Source organism: Ptychodera flava, chromosome 15 (assembly GCF_041260155.1).
Source record: "Ptychodera flava strain L36383 chromosome 15, AS_Pfla_20210202, whole genome shotgun sequence".
NCBI classification, from domain to species: Eukaryota; Metazoa; Hemichordata; class Enteropneusta; family Ptychoderidae; genus Ptychodera; species Ptychodera flava.
Window position 1 is genome coordinate 37,445,357 of NC_091942.1, and position 22,858 is coordinate 37,468,214.

General features: G+C 35.4%; 1 protein-coding gene across 1 annotated transcript; it reads left to right on the plus strand.

Annotated features, from left to right (window-relative positions):
- Positions 1-224: 224 nt before the first annotated feature.
- On the plus strand, positions 225-21,525 carry LOC139152098 (uncharacterized). The gene is made up of 3 exons (XM_070725203.1): positions 225-545; positions 11,264-12,235; positions 14,933-21,525. Exons 2-3 carry the CDS (start codon positions 11,544-11,546, stop codon positions 15,006-15,008), a joined length of 768 nt encoding a protein of 255 aa, XP_070581304.1. The 5' UTR covers positions 225-545; positions 11,264-11,543; the 3' UTR covers positions 15,009-21,525.
- Positions 21,526-22,858: the final 1,333 nt, after the last annotated feature.

Here is a 22,858-nt window from a genome sequence, read left to right on the forward strand (position 1 = left end):
AGAACTTCAAAAACATTGGATATAAACTTCCAATTTATCGGGTTCACATATATAGTCATAGCAACTGTTTTAAGGCACTTAGAGTCCTTCGTTATCGCTTTAAGGATGCACAAGAGTATACCTGCTTGCTTTCTGCGGCAGTTAGATCTGCAATTACTTAGATACTAACCGAGAGTTTGATGGGGGCGCTGTGTTTTACTTACTCGGTCAGAGGTTAAGGGTCAAGGAATATGCCATAGAAGCACTCTCAGGTGACAGAGTGTTTACCACCGTTGTATACACCACATCAGAACTGTTTCGTTTCGTGTGATGACCTCGTCTGTATCTCACTAAGCTTTGTACCAAACCCAGAATAGCAAACAATCTTTTTAACTGCATTGTCTCATGACGGTAACATTAACTGTGTCGACAGATGTCGACCAGTCTGTCGTCAGTATGCAATGTCACGCCGCGCGTCGGGACAGTTGTGTTGCCCGGCGGAGTAAGCTGTTTTGATCTCACTGACGTTGTTAGGCTCACAACTGTACAATGTTAACCGATGCAAGGTGAGTAAATTATCCCTTTTTAGCATACTACAGTAAACCTTGGCTTCGATAAACGTGCACCGTACAGGGCTCCAAATATGAACATTTAGTTTGTACCATATCATGAAGGTCATTACCAAGGAAAACGGATGCTACTTTCTTTGAATTTGTTCACATCGTCATCATCTCATTTAGCCATGAGAATCAGATCCGAATCAAGTAACTCCATTAGTAGTTTAAAGCAATTGAAAAACTGTGAAAAAAATTACATATTATAGTTAACCATGTTGAGGTAGGAAGTGATCTCATTTCCTACCTCACTCACAGTGTTATTATCAGGAATTTGCTCAAAATACGAGATCAAAAATCATGAACCAGGGCGATCAAATCGTTTTGCTAGTAATTTTTAGTCGGATTTTTGGCTCCACACTTCTGAAAAGTAATACACAAACATTTTCCACTGATCTGCTGGTATTTTTAGTTGTAATTGCCACAGAGGCTCAGAGTCAGTACATGTACATCATATGAAAAGATCGTGTAGTGTTGACAATTACTTTTCATCTGTCACTGTTGGAGGATAAGAAATTTTCTTGATATATATATATATATATATATATATATATATATACACACACACACACAGTAAGACCTGTCTAGACCAAATCGTACAAGGACTGAGAAAATTGTTCGGTTTGGAGCTCAGGTGTTTGGTTTATAGAGATCCTTTTCACAGAGAGATCTATTGGAATGGGAGTGGGAAAAGGGTTTAGTGTAGACAAGTTTCAAGTTTCGACAGGGTTTGGGTTAGACTAGTTTCACTGTATGTGTGTGTATAAGTGGAAGCAGGTCTCCTCGACCCTGGTCCATTTTGACCCCAGTCATTCACACCCTCTTGTTTCTGGTTTATATGGTCACCTCAACCCCCATACCCTAAGTCACTTCGGCCTCGTCACCCTTCTGTTACATGACAACATTTTAAATATATCATTCAACTTGCCTGGGAGAATTTATGGCATTTCTATGAGAATCTGCATGCTTGTTCAGAACAATAATATTGCCGTTTTTATACAAAAAATGCAGGCACCATTGTCCAGCGCCTGTGCATGGGGACAATTGGCTATGTAAAGCTATAAAATGCATGTGCAGCCTACTCTTTGCCATGGAGGTTTTTGGCACTGGTAGCTTCCAGGCCTCACTAGCTTAGAGGGCGTGGTGTACGACGAGCTTCCGCTATAGCCCTTCAAAGTGCTATGAGCATTGAATAAAACTGACGACGTGCTTTCGAGATAACAATTTACAAGTTTGTCTCTGCAATACTGAAGGAAAGGTACGAGGGGGACAACGTGACCGGGGCTGACGGAGTCAAATCAGTCAGGGGTCGAAGTGACTAGAAACCCTCCTCATGATGTTCCATGTATACAGAGGGAAGCCCTGTCTCAATGTAACTGTCAGTGTCAGGGGAGGTGTGAAATACTTTATTTATAGGGATTGGGAAATATTTGGAAAGGCAAAAGAAGCCAACTTGTGTAACTTTCCGGAAGTGCCATTTGTCAATTTCATTCATCCATTTGTCTATGATGCCGGTAAACTTGTGCAGTAAATGACAGTGGAAATGAACACATCACATCCAGGGGCCACTAAAACTGATCCTAATGTTTGTGTATGAGATAATTTCATGGATCATGTGATGTAGATACCAGTACATGTATGTACGGTACTTATACTCAACCAATGAAATTTCCTTTCTCAGACTTGGTATTCACTCATTTGATGTCGGAGTGCTGCCATGATGGTATAAAAACAGATCTTCACAGTGCTGCTGACTCATTAAGCACAACAGGTCAAGTCCTTTTCTGGTCAAATATTAATTGTTACTTTGAAAAGATAAGGACACCTGTATTTGATTGTTGAAATGCAGCTGTAATCTGCCCATCATTTATAAGCCATTATGGTCATTTTTCTGTTATTGAGATTCAGAGTACGATATCAAAAATTAACTTTGCTCTGGCATTTTCTTGATTCAAATACAATCCATTGTTATAGAAAAGTTTGCACTGATTAGGTGTCTGTTTCAGGTTGTTCAAAATTTTAAGCTGGTTTTGTTTACGGAAAGAGAAGTGGATTTTAAAAAAGTTCAATGACTTAACTTCTTTCACACACATACCAGTAGACTGGTTTATTGGTGATTTTTACTAGTTTTAAAACCAATGATTGTGAACAACTGCCAGACAGAGCCATTTGTATTCTGTCACTCATAAATGTGATCAAATGTGATCAATCAGTCTGATGGCAAATTATGAAGTGCCATGATTTTAAGATTTCCAGATAGCATCTGTGTTAACTTTCATCCTATGCCATCATTTTAGTCAAACTGTCTGTTAAATATATGTGAATGCAGTTTCAACAATTGTACTCCAAGAAACATGCACAGATACTACTGGGCTCAATTTAACCTTACTATTCTCCATGAAAATATCTTGATGGAAGGAATCTAAGAAAATCGTAAATTTTTGGTCAGAAAAGACAATGAAAGCCCACGACAAAAACTCCCACCTCTAATGGCGAACTCAAAAGAAGTGAAACATGTTCATTTACTGCTGATTATAGAGTGCTGTCTGTGTTTTCACTAAGATACAGAACAAAACAAAACATGAAGAAACAGAAAATATCAGTAAATATCTCTTTGTCATTTTTATTTACATGTACCGGTATGGTAAATATATCATTTTTATGGTGTGGTAATATTTGAGTATCTAATGCCTTCATCCAAACTGTTACATTATATTCTCTGTCTGACATCAATGCTTTACACTTCTGAACTTTCAGTCAAGGGACGGAGGTTCAATTTAAATAAGGAGATTCCATCTGCTGAACTTCAAGCATGACAATCTGAGATGGCCCCTCTCTTCAGTTTTACTCACCAATACTTTCTATGTCACCATCATTGTTAACTGTTTATTATGAGACAGGAGATCAACTCAGAAAATGCTATGTTTTCTAGTATATAAAATGGCTAACATTTATTATTGGTACGAGTAATACCAAATTTACATAGGTGACTACTGAACGATGTTATATACACTGTAATTAGATTCTTGTATTGTAAAGATAGATAGATACAGAGTGTACATACACGTGTATACGGCATTCACAGGTGCTTTGACCGAAAATCAATCTGAATGGATGTTCACACTATACATGTAATTGTGGAGCATGAGGGTCGGGTATGTCTGCCACAAGGGAACCCTATACTAGTAATTGTTGTTATGTTGACCATGACAAAAATATTCACTGTGTGCCCCAGTAAAATTAAGTCTGCTCATTATCTTATATTAAATTACATCGCTTCTCATCCCAATATAATTAGATCACTGGCATGTTGAACCTGAGCAGGGAAAGAAAAAAATGTACTACACAACGTTGTTAATTTACCGTCAAAATATATTAGCATTCCATGTTCACATATATTCCAAGGAAGCTTTATCCTTTTCCCGTCGAATATCAAATACCGGTACATCCTTGTATTTAACAAACAAATTTGAGAGTGTTCAAATGATGATAACAGATCATAGACTATGGAATAATAGTGAAAGTTTATTCACAAAATACCAGTATTTATGTTTATTTACATTGTACAGCAGAGGCATTGTCTCACACATGTAGCATCTCAAAGTTAACAATGTATGTGAACATAAACCTTGGTATTTCTTGAATTATCCATTATATTGAATTTTACAAGAAAATTAATGTAGTGCTTCATGATCACAGTCCCTCTATGGATAGAGGGACTGTGGTTTGATGAATGTTCTGTACGTACATTTGGTTGCGTGATCATGTGCATCAACAAACATACGGAACCAGCTCCTGCTGTCAAGGAATTTATCAGCCTGGGTTACTCCATTCATCATGTGATCATGTGATTTAATTATTGTGAGAAAAGTTTCTGTGAAAAAATATGGAAAAGAACAAATTCTGCCAAAATTTGAAGAATTAGAGCATTCAAATATTATAAAGTTAATAACATACTAAATAGTGGGTACAAACATCAATTTTGTTCGTTAAAAATCTGTTTAACCCTTTGAGTGCCAAAGTCAAATTTTGTCGCCTTTACAGAATATACCTCATTCAAATTTTTTCAGATTTTTGCCAAAATTTTGATAAAGAACTGTACAGTAGCAAAGGAAATGTGATTTCCATTTGATAAATTTTCAAAAATTACAGAATTCATAAAATTTGGTAAAATATTACAATAAAATTTTGATGGGAAAAATTACGGCACTGAACAGGTTGATCACCCATTTGCCACTTGTACATGTATCTCCAAAAGGGGTACCGACGACTGATTGCATTCTTAAACTTTCATCTGTCTCACGAGACTGAAATAAGAGTTTAAAAAATTGCATTTTTAGTAAAATTTCAGAATTTTTATAACATAATATCTATACCACCATACTTCTGAAATTGTAGGGAACCTGGAGCCCAAAATGACATTCTTCTTCAAGCTATAGCAAGAACAGGGCAAAATAAGAAACAAGATCAAAATTGTGTAAGGAGTAATAACCAGCTGTAGATGTATGTGTCAGATTATTCAAGGCTCCAAACTAAAAAATTTATGAGATCATAGTGGGTGTATAATTATATGAATTATGGATAAAAAATGAAAAAGTTGACTAGGTCAAAGGTTGAAATTCCAATGTGCTTTACTATCAGCAAGTTACAGGGTAGAACTATTTTATTTTGGGGAAGAGTACAGGATTTTGGGGGGGGGGGGGGATTGTTGGCTGATGACGGAGAAAAATAATTTGTTTGTGCAATGGCTCAAGAAAATATATTCCAACGGATTGGAGGAAATAAAAGTTTGTCTTGATATGCCTGTTATCAGCAAAAATTTGGAAGCTCCGATTGTAGTGTTTGTGTATTTTGACAGCATTCTTGATACATGTATATGCACCCAACAACAGTATGGTTAAAACTCATTGCAGTCATTGTTGCAATTGGCAGACATACATGTACTGGAACACATACACTTTGCAGCATAGCAATATTTATACAATCAAGGTTTTACTTTGTGACTTGATCAGTAAAGAGTGAAAATACAGGATTATTTCCAATACAATGTATTATTCTCTGTATGCTGTAAGATTAGTATGCTGGATTGCACTGCACATGCAAGACATTTTCACATGGCTCCTGGTAGCATTATGACAGCTTGAAGGAAAGCAATTCACAGAGCTTGTGAATACAGCACTTCCTAAACCATTTTTTACCCCTTAACACATGTACATTTAATTTGAAATAAATGAAAACCTAGATTCTGAACTTTTACTCATTGCTACTTGTACAGAATGCTGCAAGTTATCGATAGGTGCAGTTGTGAACTAGTGACAGGTAGATACAGGTACTCATGTACTCATAACAAAGAAAAAAAACATTTGCATATTGTTTCTGGATATTGAAAAAATAATTTTATTTGACTGATGGTAAAAGCAATTGTTGTTTGAGTGACAGAAACAAATATCATTGGCATACCCTCTTTCTCCATCCCTTTGAAATCAAATGGTTCTCACCTAACAGTTGAAAACAGAAAAACAAGGTACTCTCGTGATAGATCTGTTAAAAGCCAGTGTTCTTACATTGTATTTCTCAATAAGATGTTGACTGTCAATACCATTCAGACACTGCATTTACCGTACAGTGTGTCATAAGCCTTTAGTTACATACTGTATGTATACCGGTACCATTTCACATTCTATGGGCATAACAATATTTTATTCCAAACATTCAATTTCCTGATAATACAATAATTAATTCAATAATATCACCACTGACATAAAAATTATCTGAGATTTAGAAATGCCATGATAATAAAGTCATACCTAATATATACACTTACAAAATTATTACATTATGTTTGAACTGAAAAAGTTCAGCTAAAATTATTGTAAGATTTACCAATTTTGCCTTCTCTCCTTTGGTAGACATTTATTGAGAAAAAGGAGATTCATATGAATGATATTTGTTACTAGGCAGACAGCTGTAACATCAGTGGAATACAAATAATCCTTGCATTGTACATCAAGGTTGAGAGGTACATACTCTTATCTTTGATGTTACCATAACCATTGTTCCTCTTGTGATTTCAAATGCCTCAGGATTACAAGCTGCTGTCCCCCTGTTACCATGGTAATACATGCGTCATAATGTAGCTTTGGTAGATGTGCTGTAATGATGGGTTATCAGGGCCAATTACATCAACTTTGGTCATCCATAGATCAGCCAGTACCGGTATCTACAGCTAAAATTTAATTAGGTAATGTGATCAGTTGAGCAAAACAAACATATCAATGATAGAATAGAGTTGATATACTGATATCAGAGAGAGTTTGGTAAATTTCTTCATTGTGTATGCATGAACCTTAACATACTGTTAAGCATGTCTTTTTGCAAGCATCCTTTTGTAGCAAATTTAGCAAAGTCTGTCAAATAGCTAATTAAATATGCCACCGATTTGATCGTTACTCTATATTTACTATGGTTAGGATGTCCTTTGAGCTACATTAAAAAGCTGCTGATTGCAATAAAATCTGAAAATGCTAAAAAAGCATGCAGCTAATAAAAGGTGTTTTACACTAGGTCTTAGTTAAGAAATAAATTGTAATTGACTCTTTACTGTGAACAATGGAGCAGGACAAATACCAGTAGAGGTTAATTAATAAGCAAATGATAAATGTTGTAAAAATAGAATTCGGGTATAAAATCAATTTTTGACTCAAATACCCCATAATGATAGAGCGTTACTTGTTAACGTGCAAGATAAATGTTATAAGTTCAAGGCAATATGCAGGTGTGTACTCCTTCAAAATCCACTAATTTCATGACTTTCGCAAACACTATATTGTCAATCTGAATCAAGATACATCAAAAGTTCCTTCTTTTTATTGAACTTTATTTACACATGACGTACTGGTACATGGACACAGAGATTAACCATGGTTCATGGTCAGGATGCCTGGTAGGCTCATCGACCCATACAAGACTATTGTATTCATTATTGGTAGACCAAGTTAACCATCAACATTTGTCTTGTGAGCTTTGCTGCTGCCATCTCATGATCAATAAATTACATACCACAGGTATTACCTACAGCCTTTGTAGTAATATTTCATCAGAATTCATCCTGTCTAATACTTATCCAGATCCCAAAGCAACACTGCCATCAATAAATGTCTCATGGTATGTTTGATGTTTCAAAGGCAAAAGGTAATGTCTTTGAAATATTGTAGTGATTCATAGACATGTAGATATGCTCTGCATTATACAAAAGACAAAGTCATTTCTCTCACAAAGCTTGAACTGAACAATTTCTCATATATGACCAAGGAATAGCTTACAAATCATCCAAATCATCATACATGTATAGATACATATATACATATTCCCATGGCCAGGATTATACGATGAAGAAAAATAAGTTGATTTGAGGGGTTGATTTTATAATGCCAGATTTATGAATAATAGTATAATGACAAACAGGTTTCTGATTTGTAGGGTACATGTGCAGAAATTTTTTATGAAATATCTTCTATGATCATACCACCCATGTTCACCTACAGTATACTGTATGAACAGGTAAGGGGGCTTAAAAATTGCTTCCTTTATTGGCTTTGCTTTCAACAACACTGATCTGTTCAGATTAGTGACTGACCAGTAGCGTCTGGTGTCTGATGTCCATAATGTCAATTTCTCATGAAAAGCTGGTCCCATTGCTTTGATATTTTGAACAAGTAGTCCCGGGGAAAGCATAAATTTTACTCATGTAAATTACATGAATTTTTTGTCAGTTTTCCTCCAAAATAATTCTTTGTCACCGAAACAGCTGATACATTTACCTGTCAAATTGGGTTTTGGTTCCTTGGGATGACCTTATTCAGTTTTGGTTGAATAGTTGTGACATTTACATATTTGTATTTTGGGATTGTCCCCCTCATTTTTTGTCAAAACAATGTTTTCTCTGTAACTGCACTTAGAATAGCTTAGATGTTTGAAATGTACAGGTGTGTAGAGGCTTCACTTAATGTATATGTAGATGTATACAAATGATGATCAATATATGTGTACATATCTTAAAGGGGCAGGTCATTTCTCACCATTATCTAAAAGCAAATAGACAAACTTTTAAAGTTTCAATGGAAAACAAAGTTTAACACAATGTAAATACTCAATGTCAATAAGAATTAATGTGAGAATTAGGGATTGAGGACTACCCCTTTAATCTTTCTGGTGATGATTGTCGCTCCACTTTCACAGACATATACAGTAGCTGTAGAGATAGGTTGGTTGACTGTGGAGTCAGTCATCCATCTTGTGTTATCTGTTGTCCTCCATCAACTTTGCCCTATTTTTCAAAAGCTGCTGTTCATAAATCTTTGATATTTTATGTACAAGTCAGTCAACATGACCAAACTCTGTTCTTAATGTAATAAGGATAATTTGCAGTTTTCTATTACCATGCATGTACATGTACTTGTACAGATATTACCTGCAAAGTAGACACCACTCTGAACAACTGTGACTGCTTTCAAGGTGATACTGTTAACTCACTCACAAAGTTTCCTTCTCAGAAACTATAGGGTCAATTTATTGAAATTTGTCTTGCAGAATCTGACATGTGTTGTTATATACTCTTTACATGTAATTGTATCGATATCAAGATGAAATGATTGATATTGTTGAAATCATTAGGGCAAGGCTTCATCAAAACAACTGACTAACTGTTCCACAAGGTTTTATAGAAAAATTAAATCAAGGATTAATATCATATCCTCATAGTAATATACACAGATATTACATGTACCTGTTAAGTACACAATTTGGATCACTTTCAACAGGTGCCACCAACCAGTAAATTTCATCAATTTCGCAAAATCATCACAAAACATGTTTTGAAGGCTGACATACCAATTTTACATATTTTTGACCTTGACCTAAAATTTGGAGGGGAAAGTACATGTAGAGCTGTTCGTAACTTCCCTCCCACTGGCATACACAGAAAATGTGCCCTCCCACTGAATTTTGATGCCCAACGCCCTGCTGTAACTATAGTCTGCCCGCTTCCCACAACAAATCAAGCTCCCCACTGCCCTCTCCCTACTGCTAAAATTCCCCATTGCTCGCTAGATGCCCACTAGGCAACCCCAGATCAACGCAGAACTGTGCATTGCTCCCCTCTAAGTTAGGCACTCAATCTCCCCTTAAGTTCTATCAACTAGGCTTTCCCCTCTCTCAACATATTTTCTGGTACCCATTGTCAAAAATTTTCTCCCCGCCCGCTGAAAATAATAAAATTTCTTCCCCACTGACAGTAAATATCATTTTTTTGTCCCCGCCCACTGATTAGTTTTGAAATTTGCCTGCCCGCTGAAAAACTGCCACGGACACCTTTTTGCATGAACAGCTTAATTAGTTGGCGGCACCTGTTTCAAAGTTAAATTGGTAACTCACTCACAAAATGATACTGTAACTTTAGAATGTCATTGTTTTCATCAATGTTTTTGTTCTTTTGGAGATTATACATCTTTTTAATTCATTCTGTGAACCTTCCTTCAACTTTGAATATTATTGTATGTAGAAATAGATATGCTTGAGCAACTATAGTTACAGGGATAAGTTCATACATGTATGCTCAAATGTATACAGCTTAAAAGATGGAAATGAAATATTTACCTATACCATTGTGCACAGTGAAATAGCGTTGCCTTCCTGTAATGTTTTTGAAATCGTGGCGGAGTGTAATATTTAGAATTGTGAATGCCAACTTAGTTTGCCCGGTGTCCTGCAAAAAAGTACACACTATGTATAGAATATTGGGTCCAACATTAATTGCGTGTAATTTCTTCCAGTTGTTTATTGAAAATACACCTTTTCATTGTAGGAACCATTCATTCATTTTGAGAGCAAAAATTGCCAGTAGAAAACAGTCTGTTAAGGTACATGTAGAATACACATCAGGGACAGATACTCTCCAACTATTACTGTTAGTCTATCACATGGGGAAACTCATTTGAAAGCTGATGGGGCAAAAGTTTCAGTTTTTCAATTTCGAGGCACCTATTACCTTAACTGTTACTTACATGTAGATATATTATTTAATAATAATAAATAAATGTATAATAATAAATGTATATATAATAACAATATTTGCATTATTACATTCTTTAGAATATTGTCATTATTTTTTTATTTATAATATTCATTTTTTTATCTCCTGTATGTTATTGTTGTTTGCTTTTTTCATTTGTACATATTTCATCTCATTAGGGTGACTGGCTTTGTATAGGTGGTTCACACCTGTTTCAGTCATCCTATCCTATGTCGGTACACGTATCGTGTCCGCTGTGGATGAATATTATAAATAAATAAATAAATAAAATAAATAAATTATTTGGAATTTTCTTTTCATTCATGTACATACATGTACATGTATACGTATGGCTTTCAAAGTTGTCCGTGTAATGTTCTCATGTTAGTTTGTTCTGAATTATGACAAAACTTCTAACATATGTAGTTTAACTCTGCCCAAAAATTACATTCAAAGTTTAATACCTCCTAGTACCGTAATGTATATACAACCCAATATGAGATTGGGTTTGCTCGGTATAGATAAAGGTTATATCTTAATTGATGATGGTCTACATAGGAGCACAGTGTCATTGACACTATTTTTATCATTTTCCACACAGATATCACTGGTCATGGACACATACCTCCAGTACATGCATTGCTGTCACTGACAAACAAGTTTCTTCATGTCTACATGGATGTCACCTCTGATTAACTGTTCTGGACAAAGAAATCTCATCATTGCAATACCAGGGAATATATGTCTCATTTGTACAGAGAATTGCTGAATCTCTCACACAAGAGAATGCCACAACTCACTATCAACAAGACGTTATTTCACAAGAAAAAACGGTCACAACATTCGCAATAGTTTCAGTATCCTAGTTTTCAGTGTATAAAATGTCAACCTGTTCATGTGCATGTCTATGGAGGGCATTCAAAACATGTTGGTCCAGAAACTGTCCATGTTTTGACTGTTTCACTGGAGACTGCTCTGGAGTATGCATGATCATCATTTGTTTCTGCACTATTGGAGTGTCATTGACTCTAATCGGCGTCTTTGTGCTCTTGAAAGGCTACGTATTTGATGATGACAACTTTGTACAAGTCGTAGGTCTAGTGGAACTATCTCTGGGACTGTTTTTCTGTCTCTTATCATGCCTTGGTACGTGGGCATTTTCAGTGAGCAGAAAAAAGTCAACTGCTATGAGACGACAACCACAAAATGAAGGCAATAATAAACACAAGGAACAGGCATCATCCTCAGAGTATCCCACGGATATCGCTCTTCAGGTCATTCAAAATGGAGTCACTCCAACCGGGGCAGTTCCAAATGATCGTGAGAACTGCCTTGAGGAGGTGCCACCCACCCCTCCCCTAATGGGTGAATCACCACTTGACCTCTATGTTCATTCAGGACCACCATCAGAGTTTGGCAGTGCATCAAATATTGGAATTGACAATGAACCTGCCGTTGTCATGGTGAAATCAAGAGACACTGATATGGACAACTCTGAGGACAATGGAATCCCAGCCATAAACACATCATTCCAATTACATAGTACTAGAAAAGATGAAGACCCTAAAGACAGGTAAGTTAATGGAATTCAGAACCACCAGTATATTGGAACATGTACATGTTTTGTATTGTACATGTATGTCTACCATGGCCGTTTGAATAGTGTGAAATCCATGTTTCCTGATCATTTGTAACAATCAGAGAATAGAGACACAAATCTGCTGACTCAATGGAACTTCTGTCAGATACAATGTAGATAAGTTTGTTTCGACTCATAATGGTCATTAAAATGTGGCAAGTTCAGTAGTGTTACTTGTGGGTACACTAGTATGTATCCATCACAGATGCTTAAACGCACAAGGGCCTTGAACCAGACCTGTCCCAAATCTCTAGGCATATTAATGTCATAACAGAATGAACAGAAGGAAAAAACCGGCAAAATGCTGTCATGTTGATATTGGAGTAAGACCACAAACAGCCATATAAACCCTGTCATGGTGATATTGGAGTAAGGCCACAAACAGCCATATAAACCCTGTCATGGTGATATTGGAGTAAGGCCACAAACTGCTATGTAAACCCTGTCATGGTGATATTGGGGCACACAGTCCATGTAGCCGACAATGAGATGCAAATGATATGCGGTAAAGGTCTCCTCGACTAACTTTCAGCTGGTTGCTCACTTTCTACTATTTTTATAGTATTTTATACAAAGGCACAGACTTATTCTACCTTCAACTTAAAACTGATAGTGATTTTGTAGCTCGTTCTTTACTATTTTTCATACTTTTTGGTAGCCGGTAACAGACACTTCGTGTTCGTGTCGGCTACATGGACGATCTGCCGATATTGGAGTAAGGCCACAAACTGCCATGTAAACCCTGTCATGTTGATATCTGAGTAAGGCCACAAACTGCCATGTAAACCCTGTCATGGTGATATTCGAGTAGGCCACAAACTGCCATCTGTCATGTTGATATTGGAGTAAGGCCACAAACTACCATGTAAACACTGTCATGTAAGGCCACAAACTGCCATGTAAACCCTGTCATGGTGATATTGGAGTAAGGCCACAAACTGCCATGTAAACCCTGTCATTGTGATATTGGAGTAAGGCCACAAACAGCCATGTAATTCCTGTCATGGTGATATAAAGGCCACAAACTGCTATGTAAACCCTGTCATGGTGATATTGGAGTAAGGCCACAAATGCCATGTAAACCCTGTCATGTTGATATCTGAGTAAGGCCACAAACTGCCATGTAAACCCTGTCATGGTGATATTCGAGTAAGGCCACAAACTGCCATCTGTCATGTTGATATTGGAGTAAGGCCACAAACTACCATGTAAACACTGTCATGTAAGGCCACAAACTGCCATGTAAACCCTGTCATGGTGATATTGGAGTAAGGCCACAAACTGCCATGTAAACCCTGTCATGGTGATATTGGAGTAAGGCCACAAACTGCCATGTAAACCCTGTCATGGTGATATTGGAGTAAGGCCACAAACTGCCATGTAAACCCTGTCATGGTGATATTGGAGTAAGGCCACAAACTGCCATGTAAACCCTGTCATGGTGATATTAGAGTAAGGCCACAAACTGCCATGTAAACCCTGTCATGGTGATATTGGAGTAAGGCCACAAACTGCCATGTAAACACTGTCATGTAAGGCCACAAACTGCCATGTAAACCCTGTCATGGTGATATTGGAGTAAGGCCACAAACTGCCATGTAAACCCTGTCATGGTGATATTGGAGTAAGGCCACAAACTGCCATGTAAACCCTGTCATGGTGATATTGGAGTAAGGCCACAAACTGCCATGTAAACACTGTCATGTAAGGCCACAAACTGCCATGTAAACCCTGTCATGGTGATATTAGAGTAAGGCCACAAACTGCCATGTAAACCCTGTCATGGTGATATTGGAGTAAGCTTAGGCCACAAACTGCCATGTAAACCCAAGCAAAACAAATACACATAAAGGCTAACATGTACTGGTTGTACTAGTGAAAAAAATGATATACTTCAAACAAAGAGCTACCCTTGAACAAGGGATTCAGTTCCTGATCTTTATTGAATAAAAAAAATTGCACAACACCTGTAATTTTTTTATTTGCACTGACTTATAGGATATTTTATCTAATATTGCAATATTACAATTAAACTTCTAGTCAATGTTCATGTGCAATCACATCTCAGATTTCTTTATCTTGTTCAAGATGTCATTTAATAGCTACCGTACTGTAGTACATGTAGGTTGATTGATTCTGATTTCTAGTGTTACTGGCTTTTGAAGTGAAAATTACATGTAGAATGGCAACATACACACTGTGTATTTTACATTGTTTCTGAGCTCACGTGAAATCCATTTCAGCAAAGACTGATCCTGTTTTGCATGTGTGTAATTTTCAAGTAGAAATTTACCAACAATTGACCAATGCAGGATGTTGGTGATATGCGAGAGAGTCCTATTCAGAAAAAATATAAATACATGTACCAGTACAATGAATAGTATGGTTATTGTGTAGTGTACAATTGTACAGCACTTCCATCCCACATTGCCTATAACTGCTACTGTATATACATGTATAAATGTATTTGAAAAGCAGCATGCAGATTCAAAGCCCAACGGTTCTGTTGAAAAGTATTCAAAAATTATGTGCATGTGCAATCAACTTCAGCCAAACGTTTTTGACCCAAGTAATAATTTCAATGCGGTGGAAGTGTCACTAAATACACTCTGTTTATTAATTACTTTACAGACCATCAGGGAACAAAATGGAAGCAAACTTGACATCTGAGGTTTCTCTTGTTGATGCAGAAGATGAGTTGATCTAGTGAAGATGAGTTGATCTAATGAAGACAAGCAAACATGTATAACATCTGTTAATCATGATGGTATGTGAAGAAGAATTTTATTGAGAGCAAGGCATTCACAAGAACTGTGTATGTGTGACTGCTTTTGTCTACTAACCAACCATGAAAGATGTTGTCATTTGTCTTCAAATTAGCTGAACTTACCCAACTTCAATAAGATTCCATCCAAATTGAATATTCAATAATCTACTGGGAATGATATCGATAAGAGCAGAGACACATTGATAAATGGGATAAACACAGATTTTAGGGAGCATATATCATAAATTGAATATGACATATCCAAATGTGACCATGTTTTGATTTGTAGCAGATTACTGTGGAGCCCTAGCTCTTGTATTTTCAACAATACCTCTCCTGTCTGATCATTCATAGTTTATGGATGAACTGTGCTTGATGCAGACACTTAATTCAGTCAGAATGGTACTTCGTAAAAAGTACTGTAAAAGTATTGATTATTTACCAGGATTAATTTTGCTATTTTCGCTGATAAATGAAATTCCACTCAAAATGTCAAATGACAATAAATTCTATTGTTTTGTTGGCAATCAGTGAATTTAAATTCCAGTAAAAATATATCAAACATCAAAATATGGACATTAAATACTAGTGACAATTCCAGGGTTTTCTTTTTTCATGACATGCATCCAATGTGTTAGTGTAAATGTTACTAATAGATTATGTACATGCAAGGTAACCCAGAGTATTCAAACCCATCCCCCTGCTAAAAAACATCAACAATCAGTTGCAAAAAACTCCAGGTGACAACTTCCACTTCTTGTACTGTAGATAATTTTCTACCTTGGCAATTTTCACCGATAGATCAAATCTGCTCAATGAAATTCCCAATTTGTAGATCATTGCTTTCTTGTTCTGTATGCATTAAGGTAGTACTAGTGTGTGCCTCGAAAGTGAAAAACTTAAACTTTTGCGAAAACTTTTCCCAGGGAATCTTTCAACCATTCTCTTTCAAAACCAAAAATAAAAATCGGGGGTCACCGTGCAAATTCTTGTACTAAAGAAACAAACTACTCAAAATTTACCAATATTTGAAATTCAAAATGGTCACCTTCAACAAAGACTGATCCTGTCTTCACTAGATCAACTCATCATTTTCGATTTTAAAAAAACTAAGATGGTGAAAAATTTTCTAACACCAAGAGCTTGAACATGACCCCCAACAAGTGGTATATCAGAAAAGAATTGTAAAAGTTAGAGAGTCCGAATATCTGTCTCCGAGGTGCATTCTACCTTAATGCATTAATTTTGTCATCTGAAAATAATATACCCAAAAGTACAAGAGATAATTTGACCCTAAAGTACCAGAAATTATTTGACCCAAAACTATCTCAAAATTGAATGCAAATCTTGCTTGCAGTTTTATATATGCAGTAAGCATTTATTTCTGAAGACAAACTGGCTGTGATTCTGGAAGTGTTTTGATATGATTGACTACCAAGGATTATCTGACAGTTACACTGACAGTACAGGTCAGGAATAGATTTCTGACCTGGCAAGTCTATGTCATAATACCTACACAATGTATGATATACATAGTTCTGACTTATGTCTTCCTCATTTGCATAAGCCAAACCAAAGCGATTCATAAATAATAAGAATATATGTATAACAATTAATGAAGCAAAAGAGAATAATAAGAAAAAATAACTTGACCAATTATATTCTTTGGTTTTTTTCTATGTGTCTTTATGTCTTAGGATCAGCTATCTCTGTTTCAAAATACCTATAGTCTTTTTGACCTACCTGTAACCATAGCCAGTCAAGAAGGAAAGACTTGTTATGCTGTAACCGACATTTCTAAAATCTGGATATATGCGCCCTCAACGGCTAACATTAGTTATTCCTGTCAGTGTATGGCTATACTCTGGCTGTACTTAGTACAGGCAGAGTCAAAAAGACAATAGGTACACAGCTTAATGCATAGGTAGTTAATCCTATGGCAGTAAAACAAAGGGCACATAAAAAAATGAAAAAAGTGTTCTTTATTTACCATAAACAACAAGCTGAAAAGAAAACTGAAAAGAAGAAAAAAAACAAAGAATAAAATTGGTCGAGCACTTTGATTTTCTTATCATTCTCTCGTTTCAAAAATATTTACCCTGTTCACACTGAGAAAAGTGCGTCACCACTACACCAACATCACTTTTACAATTCTTATCTGAACTCTCAGCGTTGGCCTAGCAACAGACCAGTTTGTCTGGATCTATCCGGATCTGGAGGGGGTCTAGGGCTGACACAAAATCAGAGTCAGCCCAGATATCTGTGTGTGGATATACATAACACTGATTGATTGCCAAGTTTGATCATCAGGATTACAATTCCTGGAAGTTTTCAATCCAGCCCTGACCATCCCATGTTGTCAGTACAACAACTTACCGCCTTGTTTCACTCTGCAAACCAGATTATATCAGCTGGTTCAGAGTGCTTGTACAACTTACCGCCTGGTTTCACTCTGCAAACCAGATTATATCAGCTGATTCAGAGTGCTTGTACAACTGACAGACACAGACATGATAACAGCATTGTTCAAATTGCCATGTTCTGATCATTTCTTCACTGCTGACGAATCTGATTCCTGCCCGTAAAGATATGCTGAAGTTGTCTCTGATGGTTAAAATAATCAGTGGCAATCATAGTAGCCCTTCTTGTGCATACTGTAGAACATGTACGAAAAAGCATGTACAGTACAAACATTGTGATGTTAATCCAAGGCTGCCATTTTCAACTTTGAAATCAGAGGTCACCTTAAGAGTTAAAGTTATGTTGGCGTATTTTGTCTTTGAGATCATGTCTGAACATAATTAGATTTAATAATGGGTCTGGTGCTATGTCAGATCTATTTGGCCCTAGCCAAATTTGTCTGTGTGAACCAGGTTTTTTATACATGTATTCTAATTTATTTATGAATCCCTGTGACCTTATCAATGAATAATCACCCTGAGTTCTGTCTATAATCTTTACAATGTCTTTTGGTGTGGAAATCGGTATCTGCATGAAGTACATCAAAGTGTCTTCTTCAAAAGAAAACACTTTGCACTAACTGACACTTTGTAGATTCCAGAATTCATGCTGCTGTTTTTGTGATGTCTTTAGGAGAGGCATGTCATAACTGATGAGATACTACTTTTACCGTTAAATGGTCAATGACAAATGTTTTTTGTAATGCTTGAATTTTTTGTAAATACTTCAATAAATTGTACAGTAGTGATAATGTAACTACCATTATAAATTACCTAGAATTATTATGACAAACAATTATCAACAGACGAAATCAAATTTGTATTTTATGATGTTACATTTATCCAAGCAACACTTAGACTGAAAAATGTGTTTGAAGTCAATGATTTTGTATAATTTGTGATTTTTAGGCATTGGTTACATTTAGTGCAGTGTGTTACAAAGCTGTTTGGATGTTGTCACTCTTTGTTTATCAAATGCAGCATGTGTTGTCAATCCTCAAACAAATAAGTAGACACTCATTAGATGACAGAGAAAGTGATTGTTTGATAAGGTTGATTTGACCTGTGTTTATCTGATTTTATTGATTATTTGGAATGGCTATACAGATCTATTCCAAGTATTGTATAAATTCATATTCTGTACATTCTCCAATTTTCATGCAGACTACCTGCTGACTTGTGTGTCTAAATCTAACATAATTTTTCCAAGGTTTGAAGGACGTCATCTTTTGCATATGGTTACAGTACAGACCAATTTAGCTTACTTCCAATCTTTGGTGAAATGTACCTGTTTAAACCATGGCAGCCAACCCACAGAAGTCCGAAAATGTGCATGATCTTAAAACAAGCTAGTAAATTAAAGTTGAACTCACAATATACCCCAGTATAACACAAAACAGCTTTGAGCATCACTGTACAGTGTACATGTCATTCTTTATCAAAGAATGTTAACCTTGGACACAATTTGTATCTGTAAAAGGAGTGTCAACAAAATATTTGAGTCACTTTCAGTCATATCATTTTTAATGCATTCAAAAAGTTGATGTTGGTGCCATAACTAATCAATAATTGATCACTCGTTAAAACAGTCCAATCATATTGTACAAAAATCATGAAGGAAGTTATAATTTAAAGAATACAATCAGTGCATTTTACACTTCATCTACATGTTTAACTTTCAGTTTATGACTTCTCAGTTTTGAGATACTATAGATGAATTGCCTGTCCACATGCATCAACTCTGCTGCAAATTGTAAGCACGCTATACTTGGTGTGAACCGTCCAAGAATTTGATATTTTCGTATTGTAAAGGACTCAACAGAAGGACTCAAAGTAAGCTTATTATCACGAATTCTAGGTTCATTTACATGTATTTGATGTATGTTAGTATTTCAGTTCGGTGACTTCTGACCTAAGAGACAACATTATTAAATTTAAAACCTTTGACATGATTAACTTCACAAGGATACAATCCCTGTAACAGGGTTTGTTTCCTGTATGTTTTCTTAAAATAAAGTTTTCTTTGTGTTTAACATATATTTTCAGTAGGCCAAATGCCCCTACTCTTAATTTTTTCAGGTTTTGTTACAGATGCTTTGAAATTACAAGGAACAATGACAGAGAATGTGAAATCCATCCATACATTTGCATTTATATGATGTAATATGCCGACACTGAACTTTGAAAATTTGAATCAAGCACACTTCACAAAACAGTGCAAAAGTTGTCCATGAGTAACATCACATTATACATCAGAAGTACAGTACTGTCATGCAGTGTATTTTTGCTACTTTTCATATTGTGCATTTTTGATTGTTTTGTAATACAATGTGCAAAGTGTAAAAAACATCGCTTTGATTTTGTACATACAGCGAGTTCATTCATATATTTTTTATATCAATATTTATATTTATACAGCGTAGATGTATAATATTTTAGATGTATAATGTTGTAGATTAGTTTCAAGAACCCAGCTGTGCTACTCTTTTCATAAAACATCTCAAATGAAACATAACAACAGTTTCCTCAATGTAAAGCCCTTAGCTCTTTTGGAGTTGTCAATGAGCCACTCACAGGTCATGTGACATTATATAATATCTCTCTTATATCCTGTTATGTTCACTCCTGAGTATAGAAGATAGAAGTCAGCTTCAAGAATGTAGTAGTGAGGATGTAATTTTTCAGAGACTGGTCGAGTACTGGTGCAATATGATTGAAGTTCATGTCAATGGCATACAAAGTTTGCACTATGACCATGAAATCAAATATCAAATCAGTGACTTTTCCATTGTACACACAAATAACAAAACCAATCTTATTTATACAGTATACATTTTAAAAAGTCCCTATTATTTCTAATTGTATCTATTTGGTTTATCTTCAACTCTCCATGTCACAAATTTCTGTAAATCTTACATCGTTGAATTGAATGAAAAGTGAATTTCTACTTTAATTTTTCAAGTTCTATGGTGAGCTTCAGTGATAGGGTTACTTAGAGTATTTACCAAGAGGATTGGTGTTGACTTTGCTTATTAGGTAACAAAAACCACAGTTCATGATACTCTCAGTTTGGAGATCATTTGTGCATGTGGAGATGATGATGAGAAGAAAGGGTGTATAACCTTGAACTTGTGTATTTATCAGTATAGCTGCTGTCACAGTAACAGTTCTTGTTTCAAAAACTACAACCTTCCATGGATATTAGCAATATAATAAATACATGTCATATTTTCATATCCAATCTCATTATTTTTGACAATTTCTCTGATTGTCCAACATGAAATGTATTTTGTTCTTATCATACCAGTTGTCACTATTCATTTTCAAAATTTCTTTCACCTCAGTGGTATCATGTTGACAATTTTGATCCAATCAAATAAATAATGATTTGTAATGGGCGACATGTCAATGGCCATTTTCACTTGACTGTGGTGTACTCTGTCCATGTTATTATTATAGATAGCACTGTAGGTATGCTCTACAATAACAGAATGTTTGATTTTGTTAATAACAAGGTTTTAGTTTTAACAGGTTACAATCCGTGGGATTGTGTAACTAGCCTGGTATACGATGGATCATCACCACTATTAAGATCATCAACATCATCAACATCATCATCATCATCAACATCTTCATTAAATTTGCCATCATTGTCCTTCTTATAATCTCTAAGAATTTTTCTGAACCAACTTTTATGGTTTGTTGATTACAGAATTTCAAATTTATTCCCAATTTTTGTTGCACTAATACTTTGTTATTTTTTTTATATTGAACATAACATTACGTGCATTAATTTGATGATTGATATATTTTTGATCACGTATTTACATTTATACTTTTTCCAATTCATGTCATTATGTATGTTCTGTTTGATTCATAAAATCCAATGATTTGATGTATCAAACATCTATAATAAAGAAAATCTGATACTCGTACCAGAAAATGTTCATTTTATTAAAGAAATTTGTGTGCCTTTGACAGTGTGTTTTTGTGATCACATTAAAGCTATCTTTCCCAAAGTAAACTTGATAACTGCATACCTACAGTTTAAACAACTCAGTCGGCATCTGTGACACATTATTGTTGAAATAATTATCATTGGGCCTCAACAAGATTTTAATCTCTGTCATTAAAATCAATGGCAAAATTCAGCTGTTGTAATGAACAGTATAGTAATTGTATTGTACATGTGTTCCAGCAGCAACAAGCTTGAGCCAAATCTCAGCATCAATGTTTATGTTACTGGGTTTCCTGTACACAGTATATCTCATTCCCTACACACATGTAAATGTTTATGTCTCATGTATTTTATCTTATGGCTCTTCCAAGATTAAATGTCTCTGCTTGTCCCTCCATGTCATTGCCAATATCATGTTAATAATTTATATTTGCTTACATACTGTACATATATCATGGTGTATGTCTACCAGTATTGGCAATAGCTTTCTTGCCACCAGTAAACCCTGCAGTGTACCCTCTTTTAGGTCAAATAAAAATGTGTGTTTCCAGTAATATGCTTCAGAAATTTAGGGTAGGTTGGTTGGAGAAAATTTTTATTTCTATTTTTTATTGGCTGTGACCCATAAAATACGGTAAAATTGAGAGAATTTATTAGAAATGTTTTGAAAAATTTGGAAAAACATGTGTAGGGTCAGCAGGTTTTTATAGGGTAGTTCGGTTACCAGAGAAACACATATTTTTATTGGGCTTATATTAATGTAAGGCCTTGCATTTCACAATCATTGAGGAAGAATAGCTGCAATCTTTGATAATATTTTTCCTACTTTTTAATAAATCAAATACATTTCCTTCTCCCCATAACATAGTATCAGCATTGCAAAGACAATGCATTTGGTAAAATGTTTTATGTTATTTTGACAACAAATTGTAGTCCAGACAACGAATCAGTTGATTAGCATTATACACAATATGGTGTATGGCCTGTGCTAACAAAGTGAATATACTAAGTATTGTTGTGCAATTTTGAAAAAAAAATTCTTTACAAGCAGAGCGGCAAAAGCTTCAGCCAACGGACCTTCCGATATTCAAGCAGGTTGATGAGATTAACATAAAATGTACCTCAAGGTTGTTTGGACAATGTACATAATGCCATCATCCTGAGGAAGAATGAGAATATATCCCTTCAAATCTGTTGGCAAATAATAGGATGGGTATCATTTCAAAGGATATATATACTTTAAAGTAATATTTCAGTATTTTAATTCACAAAAACTCTGTGGAAGGCAAGACCAAGTGCAGCCTTGAACTTCAGATCTGTTGACGATGTGTTTTTTTGTTTTTTTGTTGTCTTTTTTTTCGAAAAAGATAAAT

What these genes read in the sequence shown, in the direction of transcription:
- LOC139152098 (XM_070725203.1), top strand. Translation starts at nt 11,544, where the DNA reads ATGTCAACCTGTTCATGTGCATGTCTATGGAGGGCATTCAAAACATGT. An exon ending in GATGAAGACCCTAAAGACAG is followed by an intron (nt 12,236 to 14,932) that starts GTAAGTTAATGG and finishes ATTACTTTACAG; the next exon opens with ACCATCAGGGAACAAAATGG.